The sequence below is a fragment of the Dermacentor silvarum genome, chromosome 7 (assembly GCF_013339745.2).
Source record: "Dermacentor silvarum isolate Dsil-2018 chromosome 7, BIME_Dsil_1.4, whole genome shotgun sequence".
Classification (NCBI taxonomy): domain Eukaryota; kingdom Metazoa; phylum Arthropoda; class Arachnida; order Ixodida; family Ixodidae; genus Dermacentor; species Dermacentor silvarum.
In genome coordinates, this window is record NC_051160.1 from 27,402,740 (window position 1) to 27,428,616 (window position 25,877).

The window sequence follows — 25,877 nt, forward strand, 5'->3', positions numbered from 1 at the left end:
TGCCTATTTAATGTTTCGTATCCATTCCTGGCACTGTAGATATCCTATTCAGGCACCAATAATTTCCGTCCACCAAAAATTTAGTTTTTAACACATTCTTGTGTACATCTAGAATCACGAAAAATGTACAGCTGCAGAACGAATTGAGAATTTTCAACGTTTTAATGAGTTTTATCAAGTTTGCAGAATGTCGACTCCACGCGAGGAATCTCTACAGGAACGTCAAATATGAGAAAAGTCAACTATTTCATGTCCATCATACTTGAAAAGCCATTTGCACATTTTTAAAGTGGCTGGATAGGTGCTTTCCGAGGATGCTAGACATGTAGTTGATGCTTTTATATTTGACATTCCTGAAGCGAGTTCGCACATGAAGTCCACATTCAGTAACCTCGACAAAACTAACTGCAGAATTTCCTAATCTGTTTTATAGCTGTATGCTTCTCGTTTTTTCATTTAGAGAATACGGCAGGCCTTGTAGGGGCCCATGCAGGAGGGGCATTGGTACAAAAGGAAGGGTCAAGTATGATTCTGAAGATGCAAGATTTTGTGCTGAAACCAAGTTTTCAACTGACATAATTAATTTCTGCCTGACGGGGTTACGTCAGGCAAAAGTACAGTAGCTTTGTTGGTGCAAAAATCAGCTGTCTGCAGCGATTCTTCCAGCTGTGAGCTTGTTTACTGCGACATCAGTAAACAAGTAAACAGTGGACACCACCATCTTCTCAGGAACAACTTCCTTGCGATGCAGACAACGCCATCCTTATGTCCGTTCGATTCGCCTGAACGTCCTGAACTATAGTTCAAAAGGTGCTGCACCTCGCTGTTTCGTTTTGTCAGTGCGACATGATGTCCTCTGCACATCACCACTCATTTCACAGAGCAGGCTTTGTGCTGAACAAGACCACAGCCTTTCCTACACTTGTGGTAGAGGTGGTGCAGGGCTAGTGCAGGAGGCGCTGGGCCAGCTTGGCACGAACGCGATACTGTCACTGAACCACAATGAACCTATTTCACGGAGTCCAGGGTGAGTCGAACGTACTTCTGTTCTTTTGCAGTATTGCCTCTTGTGGCCTCTGAAATGCATGCACAAATGCGCTAACACACTGAGAGTCTGTGTGATGCGCAGAACCTTGTATAAATTACTAAGCTTTTCCAAAGCTACGCACAATTGTGCAGGGATTGGTGCATCCAGCTCCCAATTGCACATTACCACAGGGACCCGGGTTTCAATTCCAGTGGCAGTGAGGGGCAAACTTTTGTTTTTGATGCAACGTTCGATGACACCAGTTGAAATTGAACATACGAACCTCCACTTCAGGTGGTTGCCCCACCTTTGCAATCTGTGGGCTGGAGTAAACTTACACCTCGGTATAGTGAACGTGGATATAAAAGATTATCAGATACAATGAAGGATATCTAAAATATTTCTTGTCAATATCAGCATGCTATGAATGCATGCTTATAATGAATACCACATATCATGAAAGTATTTTCGTGTAAGATGCAGCATTCGAACAACATTGCGACTTCATTGCAATGAGGTACAACTTATTTTTGTATGGTAAGCAGTAAAGAATGACAGTGGTGGGCAAACCTTTCTTTTTTTTTTCTTTTTTTGATGCAACAGTTGATTACACCAATTGAAACTGAACATACATACCTCCACTTTGGGTGGTTGCCCCATCTTTGCTATCTAGAGCAGCACTAAATCTTGGTACAACGAACACAGATATAATGAATTATTGGATATAATGAAGGGTATATAAAATATTTCGTGTCGATATCAGTTTGTAATGAATGCATGCTTATAACGAATATCGGATATGACAAAGGTATTTTCGTGTCAGATGTGTCTTTGTTAGAACGAGGTACAACTTGCTGTTGGGAAGCAGTCAAGAATCACCGCCGTTCCCCACAGTTGTACAGTAAAATGTTCAGATTTTATTTGTGGCCAACACCGAGCCGAGGAGGAGGAAGAAAAGCTCTCGCTCCACGTCTTTTCGTCTGTCACACACACGGGTGCACAGTCAATAAATCACACAACTGAAAAAAAAGTCATAAATATACATGTTGTGCTTCTGCTAAAAGAAAAAAAAAAAAGTCCACAGCATTCTGGAGGAATGGAAACACCAAGAAGGTTCTGTCTTCTACTCGTTTCATAAAATAATGTTTTAGAACAGACAGTACTGTTCGATGCTCTTCTTCACCGCCTGCTTCATAAAAAGAAAATGTATAGCACTGCCATTGTGTTACGGCTTTCGCTAGAAGCTCGAACAACATGCACAGCACCATCAAGAACAGCAGACCAGAGTCGGCAACTATGACATCACACACTATGCTAAAAACTTTACAAGGTACTATCCACTGTCTGCAGCAAGTGTGACACCAAAAGTGATAAACTTGGTTAAACCTCGATGTAACAAACTCCAGTGTAATAAATCATCTTACTTTTTATAACTTGATGACAGAAAATTTGCACCGTATATTTTTAGCCTCAATTAACGAAAAGTGTTTGTCTGCAATTTCAGGAACATTTAGGCATTAAATGAAAGTATCGAGGGCGCCGGCGGCCACGCATGGTTGAATTATATGAGGCTGCTTATGAATTTGTCAGAAAAATAAGTTTTTTAAATGTATAGACACAGATTTAGGGTATTTCAGTGTGATAAAATTTCGATGCTATGAAGTAAAGTTCAAACTTGTACAACTTTGTTATATTGAGGTTTAACTTACCTCTGTTCTGTATCACTAGAAAACATTTTAAAAACAAACTGTTGCACACAAGGAAGGGTTTCCCAGCATATGGAGTAACTGTACAGTACACTCCCTAATTAAGATGAACATGGTGGGGTTTAAGTGAATTTTGGCTTGACATTCCGAAGGTTCAGTTTTTGAGAGAGGCCCGATACCTCGGGTCATGCTACTGCAATTGAACGCATGCTATATTTCATAAACCAGGAAATACATAAGCATTATTGCAGAGAGCCTTAAAAATGTAGCTTATTAGGAACTCTGCAATAAAATATTTACAAAGTCTTGCACTGTGCCTACAGCAGCTGCTAACTATTCACTTCTTCCTTTTTTGCAAAACTTGGGATAAATATTCCCATTACTTCTCTTATCTAGTCATCATCTCTATCAGTCACTGCGGTCTTGTCTTGCAATCATACTGATCGTTGCTGGTGGCAGGCATGCGACCAATTAATGAGTAAATGATCTTATGTAAACTAAGCTTTGTCAATATGAGCCCTGCTCTTAAGTTAAACAGGGAGGGTGTGTACTCAATTTACTGCAACATTGTCATGCTCCCAAGAATAAAACTGCATTGGTTTGTTTACGGAGCAAAATGTACTCTTTTTGTACAGACATGAAAAATAAATCAGAACAGCTCTCGTACAAATTAGTTCAGAATGCAATGTGCAATCACTGGGCACAACTTGCACCGGTGCCACTGCTCCACGATACAGCATTGACGACATCATTGTAACACATGTTGGCCCCCGACTGTAGAAACGGATATAGATTCCAAGTTCTCATGTCATTTCATGCTGATGGTAGCAAGGCATTGAGCTGTTGGTCTTATTTTTCATTATGTTGCTTCTCTCTCCAACTGCACCGAATTCCTTGCGCAGAGCAATGTAGTGAAAAGCTTACCTTCCCACTCGTGTGCAGTTATTAAACAAACAAACATGGGGGGGGGGGGCACTGATAGAAAGCAAAGGTTACTTTCAGATGTAGTGCAAATAAGAACACATACACACGAAGAAGACGCGACAGACGCGGGCGAGTGCTGTCTGATCGCTCATCTGCGTCTGTCGTGTCTTCTTCCTGTGTATGTGTTCTTATTTGTGCTATATCTGGAAGTAACTATGTTAGACCAACTAGCCCAGCAGACGGTCCTTCTGAAGAAAGCAAAGGCAGCTGAATGCTTCGAGAGCTAGCCTTGGATCCTCACAGGAACTTGCCTTAAACAACGGGCATGAGACAAATGATTTGTGTTAATGAATTTCCTTTGAGTTTCTTTCTGGAGGAAACTATGCAAGTGTCTCCAAACTTTGCAAATGTCCCCGAACTCAACAGATGTCCCCATATTCAGCTTAACAGAGTTAACATTAAAGGGAGTGTACTGTAGTCACCGTGAGGCATAACACTGACAAAAGCACACGACTCCAACACGAACACATTTTTTTTCACTTAACTCTAAACGTTTTTGCATTGGCGCTGCAGATGTAACTTTGTTGACAATAATTCATATATGTACAATGTCTTTATATTCTTCACTTTGTCACTGAAAGCCTTCATGGTCTTCAGTGACTGTGAAGCAAGGAAACAAAAGACGTATTCAGACTTTTCACTGCTCAATCGTGCAAACCAAGCTTGCAAAAAGTTTCCTATTGTAATATCCACTGCTTTGAGCTGCATGCAATCTGTTGACCCAAAGGAAAGCACTGACGCTATTATGCTGTCCCATTATCTTTTTTTTTTTCTGCCATCTTGCACGCTTTTACAGGACTTGCAAAAACTGCATGTGTTTATAATGACAGAAAAGTACTGGAAGAACAAGGCTTGACACAGGTATTTTACCTCCTTTGGGACAAAATCGTCAAAGCAGTGTTCGCGAGATCATACATCTTAGTGATCCACACATGACAAACATCACCTGTCTGCCTAATATGGCACAGAGTCATTTCGTGGATTGCCTTTTTGGCTACACATCCTCTACGCAAGTTGGGCACGCTATGCACTCCTGTTTCTATATTACTTCGAGAAGGTGCACAGAACTGTTTCGAAATTCGAGCGGCACAATACAGCAGTACAGTCACACATGCACATACAGTAAAATGGATTCCGCGTAGCCACTAAACTGCCTTGCTGTCCGAAACCAAAATCTTTCACTGTTCCTTTCACCACAGCATACAGTGTTATAGTCCGTCACGTGTTCTTGGATATGTCATGGTGCCTCACTCATTCCTCTGCCAAAGCAGTCTGTGCCACAGATCGCATTAAAAAGTCTTTGCACAAACAGGAGATCTGATGCAGCACAGTTCTCTTGACGAGGTCGTGACACAGTTTTCTTGACAAAGTCGTGATGCAGTTCCCTTTACAAGGTCGTGACACAGTTATCTTGACAAGATCGTGACACTCTTGACAAGGTCATCGTGCAGCTCCCTTGACAAGGTCTGATGCAGTTGTCTTGACAAGGTTGTGACACAGTTCTCTTGACAAGGTCGTGACGTAGTTCTCTCGTCAAGGTTGTGGTGTAGGTTTCTTGACAAGGTCGTGACGCAATTCCCTTGACAAGGCCACGATTCAATTCCCTTGACAAGGTCACAAAGCAGTTCTCCTGACAAGGTCATGACGCAGCTTTTGCCACACAGGGGTCAGGAACCTTCGGTTCGCTGCTATAGTTCTGGTCCTTCTTGCCAGCTTTGGCATAAATAATCAATATCACAAAGTGCACGCACTTGAAGAAAAAGACCAGGAGTGTCTGGGGGAAGTAGGGGTGGGGGGAAGGTGCCAAGAAATGGCACGGAGTCAAAACATGGAGCTGCTGACGCCAGCTTCTCAGACATAGCCATTTGCGGTCTTCTGGTAATGTTGCGGCTTGGGTTTGTTGAACGGCCTGGTGTTTCTTCTCCTCCACAAGCAAGCCACACACATGAGCACGAAGATGATGGTGATCAAGATCACAATAGCGATCACGTAGCCAACCACATCGCTGCCGGTGCTTTTGATGTAATGGTCCAGTTCTAAGGCCAAAAAGAAGCAGGAAAAAGAAAAAAAGAGCACATGCTCGTTTGAATGCAGCTTAGAACAAGGAATGCAACAAATAATTTGAATAATAGCAGAGGTCTCCAAGTTATTTTGGCTTTCTTGGGTTCCTAAGCTGATAAAATTGATACAGTGTACATTGCTTTTTAATAAATAGTGAATTCATAAAGGGCACTTGTGCAAACCTCGAACTGATATACACTCATGTACTTCTACTGCAGCACCAAGGAGCTGTAAACTCTTCAATCTTGCTGCTCCAGTTAGGATTTACCAGTGAATAATTCTTTATAGAGCTGATAAGTCTTAACTAGAACAGCAAAGCAATTTACTGCAGATAATGAGTGCATATATGACGTTTCTCAATACTGGCGCTGGTCACTGGACTGTCTAGAAGATGGGCAGGCTTCACGGTATGGCTATCTTCAATTGTGCAGTTACACAGCACAAAGTTAATACATAACTTTTAGTTATTGGTTCATGAATTCGAAATTCACACATACATCCTAGCTACATCACTGCAAATGATGTGTTGCAAGTTAATCGTTCCTTTATCTCTATCATTCTACATTCTAGGCTTAATGTCTTCACTGAAACACCCGGTATATATCGATGAAGCTTGGCTCACCAGCACACTGCACGCAACAGTTGCCGGAGCTGTGGTTGTGGGCCCGGCACAGGTCCTGGTGGCAGACGGTCTCCTGGCAGTGCAAGTGTCCATGACTGCACTCGCAGCGGTTGCAATTGTCGATGACGCGCTGCTCTCCGTCAGCGAGCACCAGGCCACCTCTTGTGCACTGCCACTGCGCAGGCGTTCGAACCGCTCCATCTGCCAAAAAACAGACACATTAGTGAATATGCATCAAATGTACCGTAATTACTTGATTGTAACGTACATCTGATTTTTCATGTCCAGATTTGCAAATGCAATGCCCTCGATGCAACACGCACCCTGATTTTCATACTTCAAAAAAATTCGGGCAGAACTAATCCATGATGACTATCCAAGTATGGGAATAGCACAGGGCTGGGCAGTATCGAAAACACATGTATATTTGATACTATCTTAAGATCTTCTATATGTATAATGTGCATTCGGAAAGATGTCCATCAGCATCTGTATTTTGGATACATCATTTGAAATATCATGCACCTTAACCTTTTCAGACACTATGTACACAATTGTGTACATTGTGAGATTTGGACATTACCTGTTGCAGCTTTGGTTTTGCTCTCAATTCTTATGCAGTTCTTAGCGTATAAGTCCTTTGTATTCTTCTTTTCTTTGTGTTTCATTGTCACATCGCTCTAGCTTCCCAATAATGCATAGTGGCACAGGCAGCGCTTAAGCCTATCCATCATGAATATACTAGTTGTACATGGCCATGAGAGGTGGCATTGCCGTGGAATTTCAAGATGCAGTTGAAAACACCAAAAAGCCCCGCTAAATAAGATGGCTTGTCTTTGTATATAATATGTATATTGGTGCATGGTCACTCATTTATAGGCGAATAGTTCGTTAGTATTTAGTTCAGTATAACTCCAACATTTCTGTTGTTTTATTTGAGAAAAGTGGCTGATGTGATGCATAACACAAATATGCATCATCTTAATCATCATCACACCATTATCACCAGTCTACGTCCACTGCAGGACAATGGTTTCTTTACCAGCAGCCTCTGATTACTGCTGTCGTGAGTTAGCTGTCATGTAATGCATAGAGGAGGCTGTCTATTGGAGTTGTTAATGGATGCCAAGGGAAGAGAAATTCAGTCAAAGGTGGCAGAAGATTAGGTGACGCTATGTGATTATATATATATATATATATATATATGAAAGATTAAAAAAGAGATACAAATAGACGAAAGAAAAGAAAGGCAAGGAGGTTAATGTCAGACTAAAACTTGGTTATGAGGTAGCATTTTCGTTTCGTATTCTTTTGTTTTTTTGCCTCAGTGTCCAGCACCATTTCTTCTAGCTGTTTCTCAATTCTATATTGCGTCACTAGTTCTATTTTTCTTTTCATTTTCTGTTATTCGCTCCTTAAATGTAAAAGAAATTGAGGCCTCTTGGTTGATTTGAAACATTGCAACATTCATGTGCTTTGCTTGATCTTGGTGACTCTGTTGGCTCCTCTTTTCTTAGCGAATGGAGATTTTTTGATGCCTTACCAGATGAGCAAGGTATGCAGCAGCTCCCCGACGTGTGGTTAGCCGATCGGCACATGTTCGGAGGGCAGCCCATCTCGGAGCACTGCACCTGGCCCAGTGTGCAGTGGCAGCGCTTGCAGTTGTCGGGAGACCAGGATGCCCCATCAGCGTACACCTTCCCGTCAGTTCTGCAGACCGGGGAGGCCTTGGAAGACGTAGCTGCTGCTTCAAGGGTGGCAGACAAGAAGCGAGAGGCATTGTTATTATCATATCTGACCGCTGCTATGCACAAGTCTTTGTTGACTACTGAAGAGGTGCTGTGGGAATATGCTAAACAGCGCAGGCAACAGCACAAGAGACAGAAACATGACCCTTGTTCTGTGCTGTTGTCTTGTCTACTGTGCTGTCATCTATGCTTCTTGCCATATTGAACAAACCAACTTGCCCAGCTCTGAACTCTCATGTACAGTGAGGTTGCATGTATACAACACAATTTGTGGGGTGAGCTTTCAAGTTGGCCCCCATACAATTGCTGGCCATCAACAGATTCAACAAATTACTCAAAATAGCTAATTCAACAAATAAATGTTTGATACGATTTCACAGAAACCGGAATATAAAGCGTATCATTCGAAAATTGTATTAGCCAATCTAATTGTATTATCGGAAAAAGAAAAAGAAACATATTATTCCGAAAAACATATTATGCAGAATCGTATCAACGAGATTCCACTGTAGTTCGTTCAAAATAGAAATACTTCTATCTGCTGTCCTCAGGTTCTTATGACTAACAGGTTTACTGAACGGCACATTCTAAATATGGTGAAGGCAGAAAACAATTCTTTGAGGAATTTTATCTCATGTGGCTTTATTATTTTTTATTGATGACTCAAGTATGAAGGATTGCACTTAATGGGCAGAGCAGTAGGTGTCAGCAGCGAGAACATTACTCACAGTGGCTTGGCTGCTTTCACATACTTACACATAGTTGCAGAATACAGGCACCGTTGCCTAAGCTTAGTGCATCATCCTGTGGTTATATACTTAGTCAACTGCTTTTGATGATACCATTTTTTTTATTTCTTTGCTTTCAGGTAATGTAAACACGACCAAAATACATCACTGTTGGAGTGAACATTTACAGACAATGACATGCCATTACACTGACTAACATGAAATACATGTGTCTGAAAGTGTTTATCGTCACGTTCACTATGCCCGGTTGGCATGCACCGGGAATTATACATATGTTAAAAAGTGATGATTCAGAATACGACATAATTGATGCACTGCCAACTCTAGCATGTGCCTGCGCCCCCTTTTTGTGCTCACTCAGCTATATATAAATGCTGCCAAGGAAAGCACTTGTTTCAACTGTTTAAGACAAGCCCATTTGTTGAAATATTGGCTTCATGGGTTTTTCTTGTTCAGAAACCGTTCTTCAAGTTCTCCATCTGCACGTGAACTTTCTGCCTTGTTTTCTGCCAATTCATGCGGCATGTGCAGTCGTTTGTTCAGCAGAAGCTGGACATACAGTTGTGCCTCATTATAACGTATCCTCATCCGACATGAAGATACCTTCATTATATCCAATACTTATGTACATGTATTTGTTACACGCCGATGTTGGCGAGAAACATTTTACATTTACCTCATTATCTCCGATAATTCGTTTTATCCGTGTTCACAACTGTACGTGCCTCAAAATGAGTTGCTATGTTGTGTTGTACATTTAAGAGAGAGAGAGAGAGCAAGGAGAGGAAAGGTAGGCTGGTCACACGGATGAGTGTCTGGTTCGCTACCCTACACTAGACTTAAGGGAAAGGGGCAATAGAAATATGAAAAGAGGGAGACGAACACAGCGTGCACGCGGGAGGATGCACAGAAGGACTGTAAATGGCCTCTCAGTCTGGTGCGCTTCAAAAACCGCACTAGTGTGCGAAAACTTTTTGCGCCAGCAACAGATGAGGCCATGGGCCAATTGCTGTCTGTCTGTGGCTGGAAGTCTTAGCATTGATCTCCCATTGTGAAGACTGCAAAGGCTGCACGTTCCTACTTACTCGGGCAGATGGGGCAGCAATGGTTCTTCAGAAACAGTGGCTCCAAACATGCGAGAGGTGGGCAGGTTTCTCGGAAGCAGCGCTCCTTGCCGGCACGGCACAGGCAGCTCAGGCAAGGCTCCGGACGCCATGACTGACCATCTTTGTATCCACCCGCGCATGGGAGCTGGTTGGACTGGTTACTGCCCAGTTGTTCCTCTTCTGTAACAGATGACGCCACTGTCAGAGGTGAGTGATAAAAATGGCGGGCCGGATGCTCTACATCTCACATATGTCAAATTAGTTCTGTGAGAGCCGGCAAGGTGACAGGGAAAGGTTCATGAAAGAGAAAACTGTCAGCCACCCGGCAGTAGCACGAAGCTATGAAGGAAGCCCATGTGGGTTTCTTTCTGAAACGTATGCGTTTTAATACGAAACCATTATATGCCCCATTACGCGAAAATCTGGCGATGTCGTCGGCGTGACTGAAAAATGGCACCAAAAATGACCAACGGTGCAAAGAATAAAAAGTCGGTAGAAATGCTCGGACTGACGTCAAATTTGTCAGGCAGGTTTCTGTAAACAAAGTCAATTAATGGAATTGAAAGGAAAATTTGGCATATTTTGGTCTAGGTGGGAATCAAACCCGGGCCTCTGGGATGCGAGACGAGCACGCTACGGTGGCTCCACGGTTATGGTTTTCTAAAGTTGTGCCTAGTGCGTGCGTCATTGTACACGTCACGTCACTGCTTCCGTCACTGCCTCCTACGTGTCACTTGCTCTTTGGATTTCAGCGGAGCTGCATCTACTGTGATGCACTCTCTACACCAAATCATGAACGTATAAAATGAGGTGTGCCTTGTGCGTGCGTTATTGCACACGTCACGTTGCTGCCTCCCGCACGTCACTTGCACTTCGGATTTCATCGGTACTGTGACTACTGGGATTCTCACCTAAACGTCTGCCTCAGTGGCAGCTGTGAAACGTGCTCACCCAAGGAAGCATGCCTCAGAAAACGAAGCAAGGGAACACAAAAAAATTCATCGTTCTGCAGCAAAATCGGTCCAATGTTTCCGGTCTGTGGACAACGTATACGCAAACATACACACCGATTCAGCAGAAAGAACTTTAATGCATGTCGAAAACATAAATCGAAAACATTTACCTAAGCGATTATAATGCTTTCGCATTCCCACATGTAAGCAAGTCTTAAGTGTCTCCACTGAATTTTTTTTTTATTTTGTGAGACCCGTGTGGGCTTCCTCGTATGCTACCTCATGGCATCAAATCTGCCAGCACCGTGACCCTCGGTATGCACTCAGTGAGAATAAGGGGAAGTGAGTATCTCTACAGTCAAACCTTGATATAGTGAACATGGATATAAGAAAGCAAATACCAAATTGTATCATCGTTATTACAGTCTAACATATATATGTTTATAACGAATATATGAATATCAGAAGCTATTGTGTCAGATGTAACTTTGTTATAACAAGGTTTGACTGTACTTCATTTAGTTAAATCACATGGCCAGTAGACAATAAAGCCAAGAAAAGCATATAGGGGAAATTAACTGTCCTTTCTGATTAAAATGCATAACTAATAATCAGGTAAAGGAAAGTGAATGAAAAGATAACTTGCAGATGAGAGCTGAATCCATATCTTTCGCATTATGATTGCGATGCTCTTCCATTGAGCTGCTGGAGCAGCCATTCTCCTGCGAATTTTGTTGTGTGTTTGTGCATGTGTACCAGATCAAGCCCTGGGAGTGTTGGCCAGCGCACCACTCATGACCATGGCAGTTGGAATGGCTTCTGTATTTAGTTTGGAAAAGATGATCGCGAAATGTGCAGGTGCTATGAGGTCTGCCTCCTGCTGTTTGTTTCTCAGATTGGGCTGCATGTATACATATAAGCGCCATTGTCTTTTCGCTAAAATGATGTTTCAATCGCATACATATCTTGCATGTTCTGCCTCATCTACCATTGCGATGTAACTCAAAAAGAGATCCCATGATGAACATTACCTTTTAAGATGAATTAAAATTTTCATGCTGATAGCAAGCCCAGGTATTTATGTTTCGCTGGTGCAAACTTTCACATGGCTGAGATTTTTAAGATCTCTTGTAATTCGCTTCGCTCAAGTGAAGCTTTCTTCACTGACCACTCAAGCCGAACAAGAATGGGACAACTGGACTGATGAAATAAGCTGTGGACAAACCTATGTGTTTACGGAGTAACCTATGTGAACCTATGGAGTAGTCTATGGGTCTGTTGAGTAACCTAGCTATTAACCTACTGAACCTTTTGACATATGGATGGTCTATGGCTATAGTGGGGAACCTATGGACTTATGGAGTAGCCTATGGTCTTATGGAATAGCTTATGGACACAGTAAAATATGGACCTGGCCTAAGGAGTAGCCGAAGAGCCTACATAGAGTAACCTGTAGAGTACACAATGCAGTGCAACTGACCTGTGCAGGTGGCACAACACTGTCCCTGTTTCCTTGTTGGATTGGCGCACGGTGCTGGAGGGCATTGCATGGTGTCACAAAGGGCCATGCCATCCACACACTCGCAGCGGACGCAGTCGTCCAGCCACCAACTGTCTCCTTCACGGTGAACATGGCCATCGAGGCCCTGGCATACGCCAGTGCCTGCTGGCGGCCAGTGGAATGGGCTGGCAGCATCGTCTGGCAATAGGGCGCCACCGGCATGTCAGTTTATTCATTTCGAAGTACATTCAAAGCCTGGTGCAGCAACTGCACTTTTCCCACTACTTTCCTATAATGAGGGCATTACACGAAAGTAACGGGAAATAACAGTTACTGTGCAGCAGATAAACATGACAAGAGTAACATGGTAGAGTGGAATCTCGTTGATACGATCTTCACGGGAACCGGAAAATAAAACGTATCATCCGAAAATCGTATTATCCGAAAATAATCGTATATAAGAAAAAGAAATGGTATATAAGGGGGAAAAACATATTATCCCGAAAAACGTATTATGCAGGATCGCATCAACGAGATTTCACTGTATACAGCACTTTTAACAAAAGGTATGGTAAATGGCACTATCAAAACGCTTGCTACTGGCGATAGTGGCGACAGAGGAGGGGACGTGCTTCACTTTCCACGTCTGTTGTTGGGATAAATGAGACAATGTTTGTTGGTTTGGCAAGAAGGTACATCAACATTGAGGCTACAGTTACACAATTTTACGAGTGACGACGTGCACTGAAGTCTTTAGAACTTGGAGTGAACTCCAATTTTACAATTCGATAAAACGTCAGATGTGAAAATACTTTCCCAGGGCAACTGCTGAACTGAGTTCAATAAAATTTGGTGCAGTTATGAAAGAAAGTTAGACTATACTAAATTTTGGAAGCAGAATTTGCATTTTTGACTTGAAACAGTTCTTTACAAAAATGACTAAAATCAGTGAAAATCACTGAAAAACTTAATGTTTCATGTTCATGACAATTTTTGTAAAAATACTGAGAGCCTAAATAAAATACATGCTCTCAATGGTCACTTAGTTATAACCGTTTTAAATATAAGGACAATCCTCCGCGTACTACTTTTGGTATACATGTGACATCCTCAAGCGATCTGCTTCAAAATGTTCTAATAATGTATTGTTCATTTAGCCTCAGTATTTATTCAAAAAGCCAAAGATAATCTAACTAATACGTATTCAGTCCACTAAAAATGAAATGCGCACATATTCATCTGAAACAATGATACATTCATAGAAAGCTCTGAAATTTGCAAATAATATCTCAGGGGCTTTGAGTCAATTACACAGTTTTTGTTTCTATAACATTTGTTTTATTGAATCTTTCATTATATAGTGAATATAGTAAATTAATTACAAATGAGCATAAGGTAGAAATGTCAGCTTTGTCCAATCCTCCACATGCATACAACTGGAGCTGGTTAGAGTAACAAATAGCTTGTCGGTTCACTAGCAAATACTAAAATGTTTTGCGTCATTGCAGTTTATTGAAATTTATTGCCAATAGCTGCATAAATCTTTTATACAAAATCTCAATTTCTGCCTGGAGAAAAATTGACTGCAACGCAATGATGAAATTAAGTAGACATTTGTAGAAAGTTTTTACAATACCTATCCCAAAGTAATGTTACAAGCTACATGCTGAAGGCTCCTTGTATTGATATCGTGTTTGTGATGTACCCAGGATATACGTGTATACTCGGGAAATCCACATGAGGATGAGGACATTTGGAAATTGGAGGACATCTTTAAGACAAATTGTGTAATATATTACTCTATAAACTACACTATATAATGAAGTTACATGTTCAGCATTAAGCTTGCATTATTCATGCAGGAAAACACTACTTGACAACTGTGGATAGCGGCAAAAAAAAAAGAAAGAAAAAAAAAGAAAGCTTGCCAAACCTACAGAGTGTCAGTAAAGTCATTGCCGCTTGGTTGCAGGTTGAAGATTGTTATTATATCGGCTGCGCAAGCTTGTGTAAACCCACGTGGAACTCTGTGACAGCATAAATATTCTTAACCTCCGGTGCGCACTTGAGATGAAATTTATCTCAGCGACGTCAACACATACACATTCTTCCTAAAGGGTCACAAAGAACAAATGTGTCGAGCTAAAGTAAAACATTAGCGCTCCAAGGTTTCTAAAACGTCACCTAATGTTGGTTGGGGTGAGGAGATCCTTTGCTAATGACAGTGACTTGCACTCTAAGAAATATTAGCACCCTTTGAGGCGTATCTCCTCCCCCAATGAAAAGCATATGCATAATCTATTTTGCGTGCCTTTCCGCTCTCTAGTGCTGCACACCTGGTACTTTCAGCTCACAAATGGCATATGCATATCTGCTGTGACACAGCATTCTGGACAGGAAAGAAGCTAGTGCAGAGTTTTAAAGAAAGGAAGCACAAGGAATTAAGACAGATGACAATTATTGTTTAGGGACTAGATATGCCCTAAAAGTGCAAGTATGTTTTACAGTGTAAACTAGAGTTACTGTATATAAAGGGAGCTGCATACAGTAGTTCTAGTGCAAACCTAGGACTGGCCGCCATTGTAAAAATACTGCAACAGCTCTGACTACACGTAGCTTCCGAGGTTGGGTGGCGTGCGGTGTGCGCCGCCAGATCTCGGGGGCCATGCGCCATGCAACTTCTTTCGTAAGTCGTAAACGGTGTATAAAAACACACATGCTTAAAGTAAGATCACATAGCATTTCAACATGAAAGGTGTGGTTTGGCTGTCTCATTTGATCTTCCTGCTAAAGACCCCATTGCTGCGGCCTTTAAATGTTGCCTTGTCGGTGCCATTTCGCAGAAGTGTGGTGCCCTCTATATACAAGCCTCTGAACCAAAGCAGGCAACAGAGTGCAAGTAAGGAGTGAACGTCGAGATCTAAGGCACTGGGAGCCCATTCGTTGCGGGCGATTTGAATTGTGAAAGTATTGTGGCCTTCGGGCGCTTTCATTTTTCCTGGAACTAAATCACTTGCAAACGTTGCCATGTCTGTAGAAAAATTATCTGAAAATGTAGATTGATTCACCGCTCGAGCCTTTACTCAGTAAGCTCACTTTATCCGTGGCTTATCCGGATCACATCATAATATCCACGTCATGCTTCCGAGACTAAAAGGAGACCCTTCAGAAGTCTAATTTAGTCATACTTTAAAGATCTTGTCATAGACAACTCACGGATACGACGTCTGGGCCTCTCTCGGCCCACAAGTGCAAGAAGACGAAACACGGTATTTCTGTATGCGGACGCAACAAACATGCTTTCTGATCGAATTAAAACCGAATTATGATTGCTTTTCTGATGCACGTGCTCTATAGCGACCTTTAAGTACACTGAAAACCGGCAATGACTTTCCAGAGACCCTGTACCATGGCCTGCGAGACGCGCTACCAGATCTCGCAGGCCATGCTTGTGCACTTGTGTGGCTGCAGACGGTAGCTGGTGCTGTGTGCGACTCACTCTGGCAAACGGGGCAGCAGGCTCCAGGATCCATGATGGGGTGCTCGCAGTAGGTTCGCGGGCAGGCCACGAGAGAGCAGACCTCGTGACCATTCAGGCAAGCACAATGGCGGCACTGATCTCTCCAAACGCTTCGATCGTCTCGCGGACACAACCGAGACAAGCTCGTGTGGTTGGCGCCGTGGGTTGGGTAAGATGATGATGGTGATTCTGCGCAGACCGTACCAGCGTCGCTTTCGTTCACTCACCTTGACTCGTGGAATGTTACGGGGATGCCAGTCATAAAGCATGGCTCAGATAACGTAAAACTATTCCGATCTGTTTTCATTCCAAACCGCCATTAGCCCTCCATGATAGGTCAAAATGGCTCTGACTCCGCCGCACGGGGCATGCCCATCTGGGCTTGGTTCGAGTCATTTTCACCTATCACGGAAGGCTAATGGCGAACTTGGAATAAGAACACATTGGAATAGTTTTATGTTTCCTCAGCCCATATGCCTACCTCCTGGGTACATGACTGTGTGACTTCTTGCCAAAGCAGTTATCTACTGATCTACAGCTTGTAAGGAGAGCAAGCGATATGACACGTGCAAGCTAGCAAGCGGGCATCATTTCTCAGCAGACGTCCGTTAAGTGGTGCCTAAGGCTGGCATTAGGCAGGAATGGTAATATAGGGCGCGAGAAATACTATAAACAATCTTGAATATATCAACAGTGGTCGAACAAGGATGTTTAGCCTTGGGATGATAGCGGAAGGATTGTGCTGCCTGTTCTTTCTGACAAAGACAATTGTCCTTATCTTCAGGGAGGTTCCGCTTCAGACACTTCACAAGTCTCCTTGCCCGAGAAATATTGCCCGAGAAAGGTTGCCAGCTTGAGCCATCCTTTGCTTGACCACTGTTGGTCCCCTGAAGTCTTTATTTTCCTGGGAGCCTCTATGTTGTTTGCAAACAATCTTGATGTCTTGTCAACAATCCTGAGGACTCGGTATTTTTGTGGTGTTCCCAAGTGGCCTAATGTTCGTGAAAAATTGGCCCTCAAAAACAATTCGCGGGAAACAACTTTGTTCAGTAACAATCTTGCCTGGAGGCTGTGACAGTTTCGTGAAACTTAGTGCCTGCAAATAATTTCAAAATTTCGACACCGAAAATTTTTTGCACACACACACGCACGCACACACACACACACACACACACACACACACACACACACACACACACACACACACACACACACACACACACACACACACACACACGCGCGCGCCCAAAAGAAGAAAGAACAGGTAAGAGACTAAGTGGAAAGTTTGAGAAAAACGGTCATACGAATATGAACTTTCAATGCACATCTGACACCTAGATGTTCAACCTTACGTATGAACTTGTACCGAGATGACAAAGATATGTTGGTCCCTAATGAAATCTCAAATAGTAGTATCAAGTGCAATGTCGCATTGAATAATTGCAAATGCAAATTCTCTCTTCACTACTGCCTCTCGAGTCGACCGTTCTGGTGAGAAAAAGAGCCTCTTGCTCACTTTCGCAGACAGGGCAGCAGACGCCGGGCTTCTTGACCGGATTGGCACATTTGGTTTGGCACATCTGTGCCTCGCACTTGGCCTTGCCCGATATGCACTCACACCAGGTGCAGTCGTCGTCCTTCCACCGTTCACCGTTGTTGAAGCGCAGCCCCGTTGAAGTCAGGCAACCTGCGCGCAATGCAGTTGCACACATTAATAAGGAATCGTGACCTCGGCAAGAGTGGGTCGAGTCAGAAGACGTTTCTGCAAAGGGGCATTACGCAATTAAAAAAAAAAAAACATCTGTGGCAGATAGCATAGTTATAGTCCTTGAGCTGGTCTATTCAAAGAGGCGGACATTACTTGCACGAGAAATCGAAATACATAATCAACTAATTAAAAATATCACTAATGAAGTTTTTAACTAATTACCTTACATCACGTATCGCAATTTACGAATTGTAGCCGGGGAGCTCGTGAGTATCACTGCTGAGTCAACTGTAATGTTTTAGCATGAAACAAATAGCTTTTATTTTGCAGTTAGCTTAGCAATTACATTAGCAGGAAAAGAAAGTCATTAAGCTGTGAATGGATTCCAACTGGATGGGCTTATTTGAGAGATAAAGGGCAGCTGTGCTGCGTTTTTGTAGGTGAACCCGATGCGACAGTGTTTGAAGGAACCATGACCTCTGCAAGAGTGGGTTGGGTCAGAAGACGGGTTGAGTCAGACAACCTGACACGACGGTGTTTACATCGAGCTCCTATACCTAACAGCCGGATGGGTCGATGTTGCTGCGGCAGCCTGTGGCATGGTGAGAAAGAACACAATGCTCCCATTCATCGCTGCAGGCTGGAAACCGCCGACCCAACCTGTACGCGTTCGCATGCGCATTAGATGTGGGTCGGGATGAACCAATCGAACCCATGCAGACGAGCTAAGTCAGCCCAATGCAACCCTTCCTTGGTCTGATCAACTGGTGTTTATATGAACAGAACAGACAAATTGCAGCCTGACCCATTTTTATCAGGTTCGCGTAAGAGCTCTGTATAGGACGAATCATGTCGTCAGGCTTCTAGCCTCGACAAGGCCACCTCATCTGACGCCGCCCCTTCATCCCTTCGGGGGCCCATCCGTGAATTGACTCTTAGGAAATAGGCCCGGACACGGCTGCTGGACCTTTTGTTACCGGAGTGCCATTCTGGACATTGTCGAATTGTGTGACGGTGGCATCTTGATACACAGAGAGGTTCAGAGGGCTGTTATCACAGCCTCTCTGATTGGCCCAAAATGCCACCATTATACCCAATTCGACAATATGGCGGAATCTGACAATTTCACTTCGCCTATCCAAACTTTCGAATAGGACACTATATTCGATTCGCTTTTCGAAATTTTCGAATATTCACACATCTCTATATTAAATTTAAACTGCGTGCAATGCATATGCGTGGTGTATAGCTTACCGAGGCAGACGGGGCAGCATTCCCCTTCGGGCTTGTGCAGCCACGAGCAGTGCATGTCGACGCCCTTGCAGACGTTGTCGTTGCACACGGCGACGCCGTTTCGGCAGGAGCAAGTGCTGCACTTGGTATGCCATGTCTCGCCGTTCTTGTACGTCTCCTTGCCCACGTGACACACGCGGTCTCCGCTGGCTGCGTGCGAAAGAGAAGAGGCTTACCGTATAGACTCGTGTAAGGGCTGCACTTTTTTTATTCCACAATTTTGATAAGGTGCGGCCCTTACACGGGACCGAACCTTCTTGTTCGGTCACGTGTAAGGGCCGCTACTAGATGGCTCTATAGATACTAGGTGCCACTACTAGATGGCTCTCGCAGTAGTACTCAGCGTACAAAAATTCGCCGATGCGCGCGCGTGATATCGGTGCGCCGAACGCGATCGCTTCTCCGTTATAAATTTCTTTTTTTTTTCAAAATTTTGGGCTGCCAAGTTGGGGGTGCGGCCCTTACACGAGTCTATACAATATTCAGAAGTGCCCTCTAAGAACTTCACGAACCGACCGCGATCGGACAGCCGACGGCCATTAACTTTAGAGTTACTGTAAGTATGGCTCCCAAAAAGGGAGCGATGGGTTAGTATATACAGTAACTCAATTCACCTTACTATGGAGCACCGCGATATCGTGCTGGGAAAAGGCTCATTTATAGCCGCCATCTTGAACGTGGCAAAGGTGCTAAGCCTAAATCTGAAGCTGCTATAGTATACCACTCGGCCGCATTTCGAAGGGGGCGTAATGCGAAAACGCTCGTGTATGCTTAGATTTAGGTGCCCGTTAAAGAATCCCAGGTGGTCAAAATTAAACGGGAGTCCCCAACTATGGCGTGCCTCATAATCAGATCGTGGGTTTGTCACGTACGTTAAGCCCCAGATCATAATTTCATTTTTTTAGCAACTCGGCTCTCCAGAACGCATTTCGGCAGATGCTAACTTTACATGCAATATAACTGACAAACGGGCTACACTTAGTAATGATTAATTATGAGTACGGTAGCGCACGAGAGGACGAGGACAGGCAAGCCATCCTTTTTCTTGTCCTAGTCTTGTCGTGCACTAGCGTACTCACATTGTAACTTTACATGTACCCGTAATGAAAAAAAAAAAAAACTGCTTGCACAGTATTTTTAGGAGCGAAGCTTCTTACTGGCTCTTACTATCCATTGTCGCCGTCGTCGTAGCTCCCCGTCGCGCACGCAGCGCGTATACCGACCGCGCGCAGGTGTTGTGCCTGCGCCGCGCCGCTGTCGCTACACTTGAGCGCGAACGTAAGCGCAAACGTCGTGACTCTGATACTAGACTTCGAGAACGAGCTAACCCCGAGCTACGAGCACGAGAAGCAGCAACACGCCGGCAACGGCAGCAAGACCCCGAAGCGAAAGCTCGAGCAGCAGCCGTAATCGTCCAAGGAGCTTCGCTCCATCATCAGCATTCACTTCGTGGATCGGCTGCCAAATTTTTTTTTTGGTGTTTCCCTCTACTACATTCTCGCTAAACGTTCGTCTTTTTACGTGGGAGAAGCCTGTGGTAGAGTTCTTTCAACATAGAAAATATCTATATGTACTCCTTTAGTGAAGCGTGCACATTGAATACAAGGCTAGCTTGCTTCTGTATGTGGGTGTCGACCTGGTGGGCGTAGTTTCATCCTAAACATTAGTATGGAAGTGACACCTACGGGAATGGTCAACATATTCACGGCTGGATAAGGATCCAACACCTAGCCCTACACAAAAGGAAAGACAGAAGGAAGGAAACAAAGAAAGAAAAAAAGAGAAGAAAACCACACCATACATTTACAACTTATGGGCAGGCGCAAGGTTAATTGTTTCTGTTGCCCATGACTCTTTCGCGTCTTGATAAACATACTTTTATTCAGCCGCTTTCACGCTTATGAAAAATGGTTGGGTCCGAAGCCTGCAGTTCGATATTATAAGTATGCACCGAACAGGCTAAGAGAAGGCAAAACCTGTAACGTTTGGCCGCTTCTGTGAGTCACACACCACTGGAATTACGTAACGCGGGATTTATACACAAGCTCGTAGCTACACACTCTTGAAATGCATAGTGACACGGTAGGAACGCGCGTCGTGTTGTCATTCTTGGTTACTCGTTTCGTCTTTTACTGCCGCATGACTTAACCTGTGCAATTCAGAAGAGGAAAGTCTGGTATAGTGTAACTTGATAATACGTATTACCATAGTCCTCGACGACTGTAATTGATGGGTAGGCACCCTCTTACTAAACATCACTACGACCGCGCAGCAAACCAATTCGCACGTGTGTGTGTTTGGCTCACAGCGATAACGTCTTCGTCGGTAATAGCTATACTGGAAAACGTCCAGTCTGCATTCCTCTACATCTTTCTTTCCTCATCTGTGATGGGCATTTGGCAAACAGCTTATCGCTACCTGCTTATTAAAGCAAGGCCATGATCGTCTGTAATGATATGGTAACCAAATTGGGCATTTAAACGAGTAGAGAAAAGAGCGGTGCCAGAATCTCAACCTATTTTGATGCCTTCATACGGGAATAAAGGGCATATGCGCAAAGAATGTTGTTGCTAAGCTCCGAGCAGAAATGCGTCAGGCGAGAGAACGCATGATTCAAAACGCGTGATCCTAGTGTGGCACTTTCAATGTTGCGCCTTGCGAACGTGCAAACCGAAAGATCGTATGAAACGGTGTCTTATGACAGAGGTTCTTTCAACGCATTGGAAACTTGTGAAAGCAGACTCGCAAAGCTCCTCGCAGGCATATGCATTGGCTCGCTTTAATATAGATAGCTGTTCTAAAAAGCTGTTTCCAGCTCTGTAGTCTTATTTTTTTCCCTCTGTTCCCTCAACGAACTCCAATTGTACATACTAATAACAGCTCACATATCTACATCTCTTCGCCGGTTTCAGGAACAAATCCAACCCGAGTAGCACTGAAACAGGGAGCAATATTGGCACAACATTGGGCCAATGAGTGAATAACGTGGTGCGATGTTGAACCAACATTGGCCTTGCCTTATTTTATTGCGATAGCAATTATATGGACACTCCAACTGAATTTTTGCCGGCGTCGCCGCCGCCGTGATGTTCTGTATATATTTAGGTATATGTATGCTATACGCCATGCCATGCGGTATATGCTGGTTACATTGCCACAACATTCTACCACTAAAGTTGCTCATACCAGGTCTTACATTCCTGACAAAATTATGCCTCGGAATTTTGAGAATGGTAGCCTACAAACAAATGTCACGAAACAAAACACCGACAGTACATGCCTTTATCATAAATCTTCTTAGACTTTTTACTTTTTTTTCGCAAGTGAATGATCATTACTATGTAACAACGTTTTATGAACATGGTTTGGAAGGGGCTGAACTGAAACCCGAGTTCAAGTCTTTCTGCGACTCACCGGGAACGCACTCATAGGTGTCGCAGCAGGAACCGGGCTTGCTGTTGCCAGTTTTCACCAGGCGGCGCACCTCATCTGGCTGGCAGTCCTTTCCGAGGCAATCGTTGGGGAGACAGGCACACCTGCATATGCCAATAAGATGCGTGCAGCGTTACGTCAGTGACCACAGTTTGTCTTGTATTACAGCTGCTACTGGCTCTTTGCACTGCTTGCACTGCTTTAAAATCGCTTTGCGGTGTTGCATCCGTCGTAACAAAATTTTTTAACTTATGTCAGTATGCGCGCGGCTTATAGTTAGCATAGTTCTCCTGAAGTCTAGATTCGCGTTTTTCATGAATTAGTTCGACTCAAGTGACTTACAGATCTTTCTTTACGTGACGGGCCTTCTGGCATATTGCCATATACTTTTCAACACGTGTGCCCCCTGTTACGCTTTTGGAATTGTCTGGCTTCTAATTGGCTGGTGGTTGAGCACGATTACTATATGGTGCAGAGCCCACCTTCCCCTGTTTATCTATGTGTGAAAAACAGTGTACGTACGCTATGGTAAAATACAAGTACAAGTATTGTAAGTACGATGCAAGTACTCTATTGGCACAATGGGCGTTGTCTAACCAGTTCATTGGCGCATTTTGCTGTTACACAGCAGCACCCATCACGAAGCACCCGTGTGATTTAGTTTTTCCCGAGAAGTGTGAGGGTGTTCGAACAGGAAGCCCTGCTGCAAGTCAACATAATTTTAGGTCCTGGTGAGAACCATTGAGGCTTCAGTTTTGGCAAACTGATCATTTTCTCACCACTCTTTTCGACGTGCCTTCCGTAAATGCACTGATTGACAGTGCATTTCGCGCAGTCACTCTGTACACTTCCCAAACCACTGCCCAGCTTACGAATTGCGGTCGGTACTGCGAAGGCACAGTACATAGTGCACACTATCAACGATTATGCGAAGTGCGCACACTGTCAATCAGTGAGCACACTGATTGACAGCGTCAACGCCGCAACAATCCTCACTGCCTAGCTTTTGAACCGTGGTTGGCTGTGCGAAAGACGAGTGTGCGCAGCGTGGTGTGCGCATTGTCAGTCAGTGCCGCAGACTGTGATTGACAGTTGCGCATTGTGCCCAACCGCTCTGCGCAGTGCCCCAACTTCCGGCTCTCCACTGAAATGAAACCCGCTACTTCGCACTCCACCGAGAAAGCGTTGATGACAGTGATTTAACGGCATCCCCTTTGAAACGGGGCGGTGACAAATAGTCATCTATAGTCGGTACAATTGAAAGTCTGCAGTGAAGCCCCGCCCACGCCCTCATAACCGCCAGCCACTGTTCCTCCGCGAAGCTGCAAATAGTTCGTACTTTAAACTTTTCCAATTACCTAAATAAGGCGGTAACCTCGAAAATAAGTTTATAAGCGCGTCATTTTATGCGTTTTTGCTGGTCTGTTACAGTGGAACGTTCAAGTACGACAAGTACAGTCGTATCATGCACGACGCCATTTTGAAAAGGTCGCACGACGACGATTTTGTTTGCTTCTGTGATTGGCTGGCGGAGTAACACAACCCCACGCGGTCCGTGTGCCTTTGTTGCCAACTGCTGTATATCCTACTGTTGTATATCCTACATAGCCTGCTTGATTGAATCAGGTATGCTATACGTGTTCTTTATCTAGCATTGCTTGGCGTTCTCGGCGTTGTTGCGCATCTCGGTGTGGCCTGTGAGCTGGCTCCACCAGATTTTTTTTTTTTCCGGTCCGGCTTACGACGCAACCGACCGGCCGGTCGGCGGTGTCCCGTCGTTATACGTACCACGGTACGTACAAAAGGGCGCTCCCGCTTAGTCCTGCGCCCCACTGGGGTGAGACAAATAACCGGCAAAAAAAAAAAAAAAGGGGGGGGGGGGGGGGAGGAGAACGGCTGGGCCGCCATATCGGACAAGCCGCGGCCGCCGCGGCGTCGGTGAGGGCGTCCTTGCCCAGGCGTCCTTCAAGGTCGCCCGCCCGACCGCCCACCGGCCCTCGAAGCCGCCACCACCTGCCCGGCCGAAATGTGGAGCGATGCCGCGCGGCGATTGTGCGCCAGCACGAACACGTGCTCTCTCTCGCGCGCTTTTTTTTTTTCGCGCGCTTTTTTATTTTTTTCGCACGATTAAATTTTTTTTTTCTACGCGTCCGTCTGGCACCTAGCAGAGGGCGGTCAGACGCAGAGGCGCGCGCCGATGTAACTTGTTTGGCCGCGCGCCAGGGCACAGTGCGTACGGTGCCGGGGAACAGTACAACATTACCTCGTCGAAATAAAACATAAAATGACGTTTCCGCGACCCTTGCACGTACGCGCGTGTACACACATATACACGCGCACTATGCGCCACCTAACGCACGAATTATCGTCCCCTCTCGCGCCCGTCTTCACTGTGAACAAAGGAACCTGTAGCGGTCGCGAAACGTCATTTATGTTCTATTTGTTTTCAAACCCTAGGCGAATGCCTTTTTATTTCGGCAGTATCATACTCGCCTGACGAGCTTTCGTTGAACGTTGGAATATATAAGGTGATATATTTTTTTTTAGCTGCACCAAATTTTTTAAGAATTGCCCGTGGCAGACAGCACAATTCTAACCTTTCAACTAAATTAAATTACGAAATTAAATTTAAACTGACGAAATACACTGCGATGCTCGTTTGCAACCTCAGTTCTGAAGTGTATACCCTTCAGTTTAATGTCAATGCATCGAAGAAACTAGTTTTTTTTTTCTTCTTTTTTGGCAGAAGCCCATGTATTTTTGATGACGGATGTACGCTGCGGGAGAGAAACAAACTTTTCGAATGAGGTTGGCCAAAACTACACCCTACAAGAACACGGTGCTCAGTGTACGGAGGGGATCGTGTACAAAAAGGTGTTTTGTATTCGCGCAACCACTCCGTTTTTATTAGTTTATCGTTTACTCTTATAAGGCATGACTCCCTCACCTGACTCCGTAACGGGAAGAGTACTCTCCGCGACGTCTCAGCGGCTATGGCTTTCTGCTGCGTAACCCGACGAGGTAGCACCATGGTACACCGTAAAACGACTTTACACCCTTAGAAGTGAATAAGGGTGTAAATATGTCTCTAACTCACGCCTTTACACCATTTTTGGGTGTAAGGGTGTGAGTTATAGACAGATGTACAACCTTACTCTCGTTTAAGGGTGTAGATTCTTCTATAGTGCAGGACGCTCACGTTTCACTGTTATTACTATTTTAGAACAAAAACAACACATTACGTACGAGTTAGCCCAACAGCAAACTCTCCAGAGGTTATTACTCTCCAAAAAAACTCGGGATCCGTGGAAACTGCCCTGCCTTTTTCGATATTGCACAGGTAACCGACATGCGAACAATGGGACTCTGATCGCGTCATTCACCTCAGTATGCAACACCGTGAAATAATTTACACCCTTAATAGGAAATAAGGGTGTAAATCTGTCTATAACTATCACCCTTTCTGA

General features: G+C 44.2%; 1 protein-coding gene across 4 annotated transcripts in view; it reads right to left on the minus strand.

Annotated features, from left to right (window-relative positions):
• Positions 1-1,921: 1,921 nt before the first annotated feature.
• The window catches only part of LOC119457828 (cysteine-rich motor neuron 1 protein), a 153,809-nt gene continuing 129,853 nt past the window's right edge, over positions 1,922-25,877 (minus strand). The window contains exons 3-11 of one of the 4 annotated variants that reach the window (XM_049670473.1): positions 22,393-22,514; positions 18,940-19,128; positions 17,494-17,664; positions 15,957-16,166; positions 12,437-12,655; positions 9,983-10,201; positions 7,944-8,144; positions 6,401-6,601; positions 1,922-5,753 (exon numbers count right to left, since the gene is read on the minus strand). In XM_049670473.1, coding sequence (XP_049526430.1) covers positions 5,569-5,753; positions 6,401-6,601; positions 7,944-8,144; positions 9,983-10,201; positions 12,437-12,655; positions 15,957-16,166; positions 17,494-17,664; positions 18,940-19,128; positions 22,393-22,514 — 1,717 coding nt within the window. In that variant the 3' untranslated portion in view covers positions 1,922-5,568. Of the gene's footprint in view, positions 5,754-6,400; positions 6,602-7,943; positions 8,148-9,982; positions 10,202-12,436; positions 12,656-15,956; positions 16,167-17,493; positions 17,665-18,939; positions 19,129-22,392; positions 22,515-25,877 lie in introns of all 4 variants that reach the window. The other 3 variants (XM_049670472.1, XM_037719577.2, XM_049670474.1) reach the window with 3 other exon arrangements.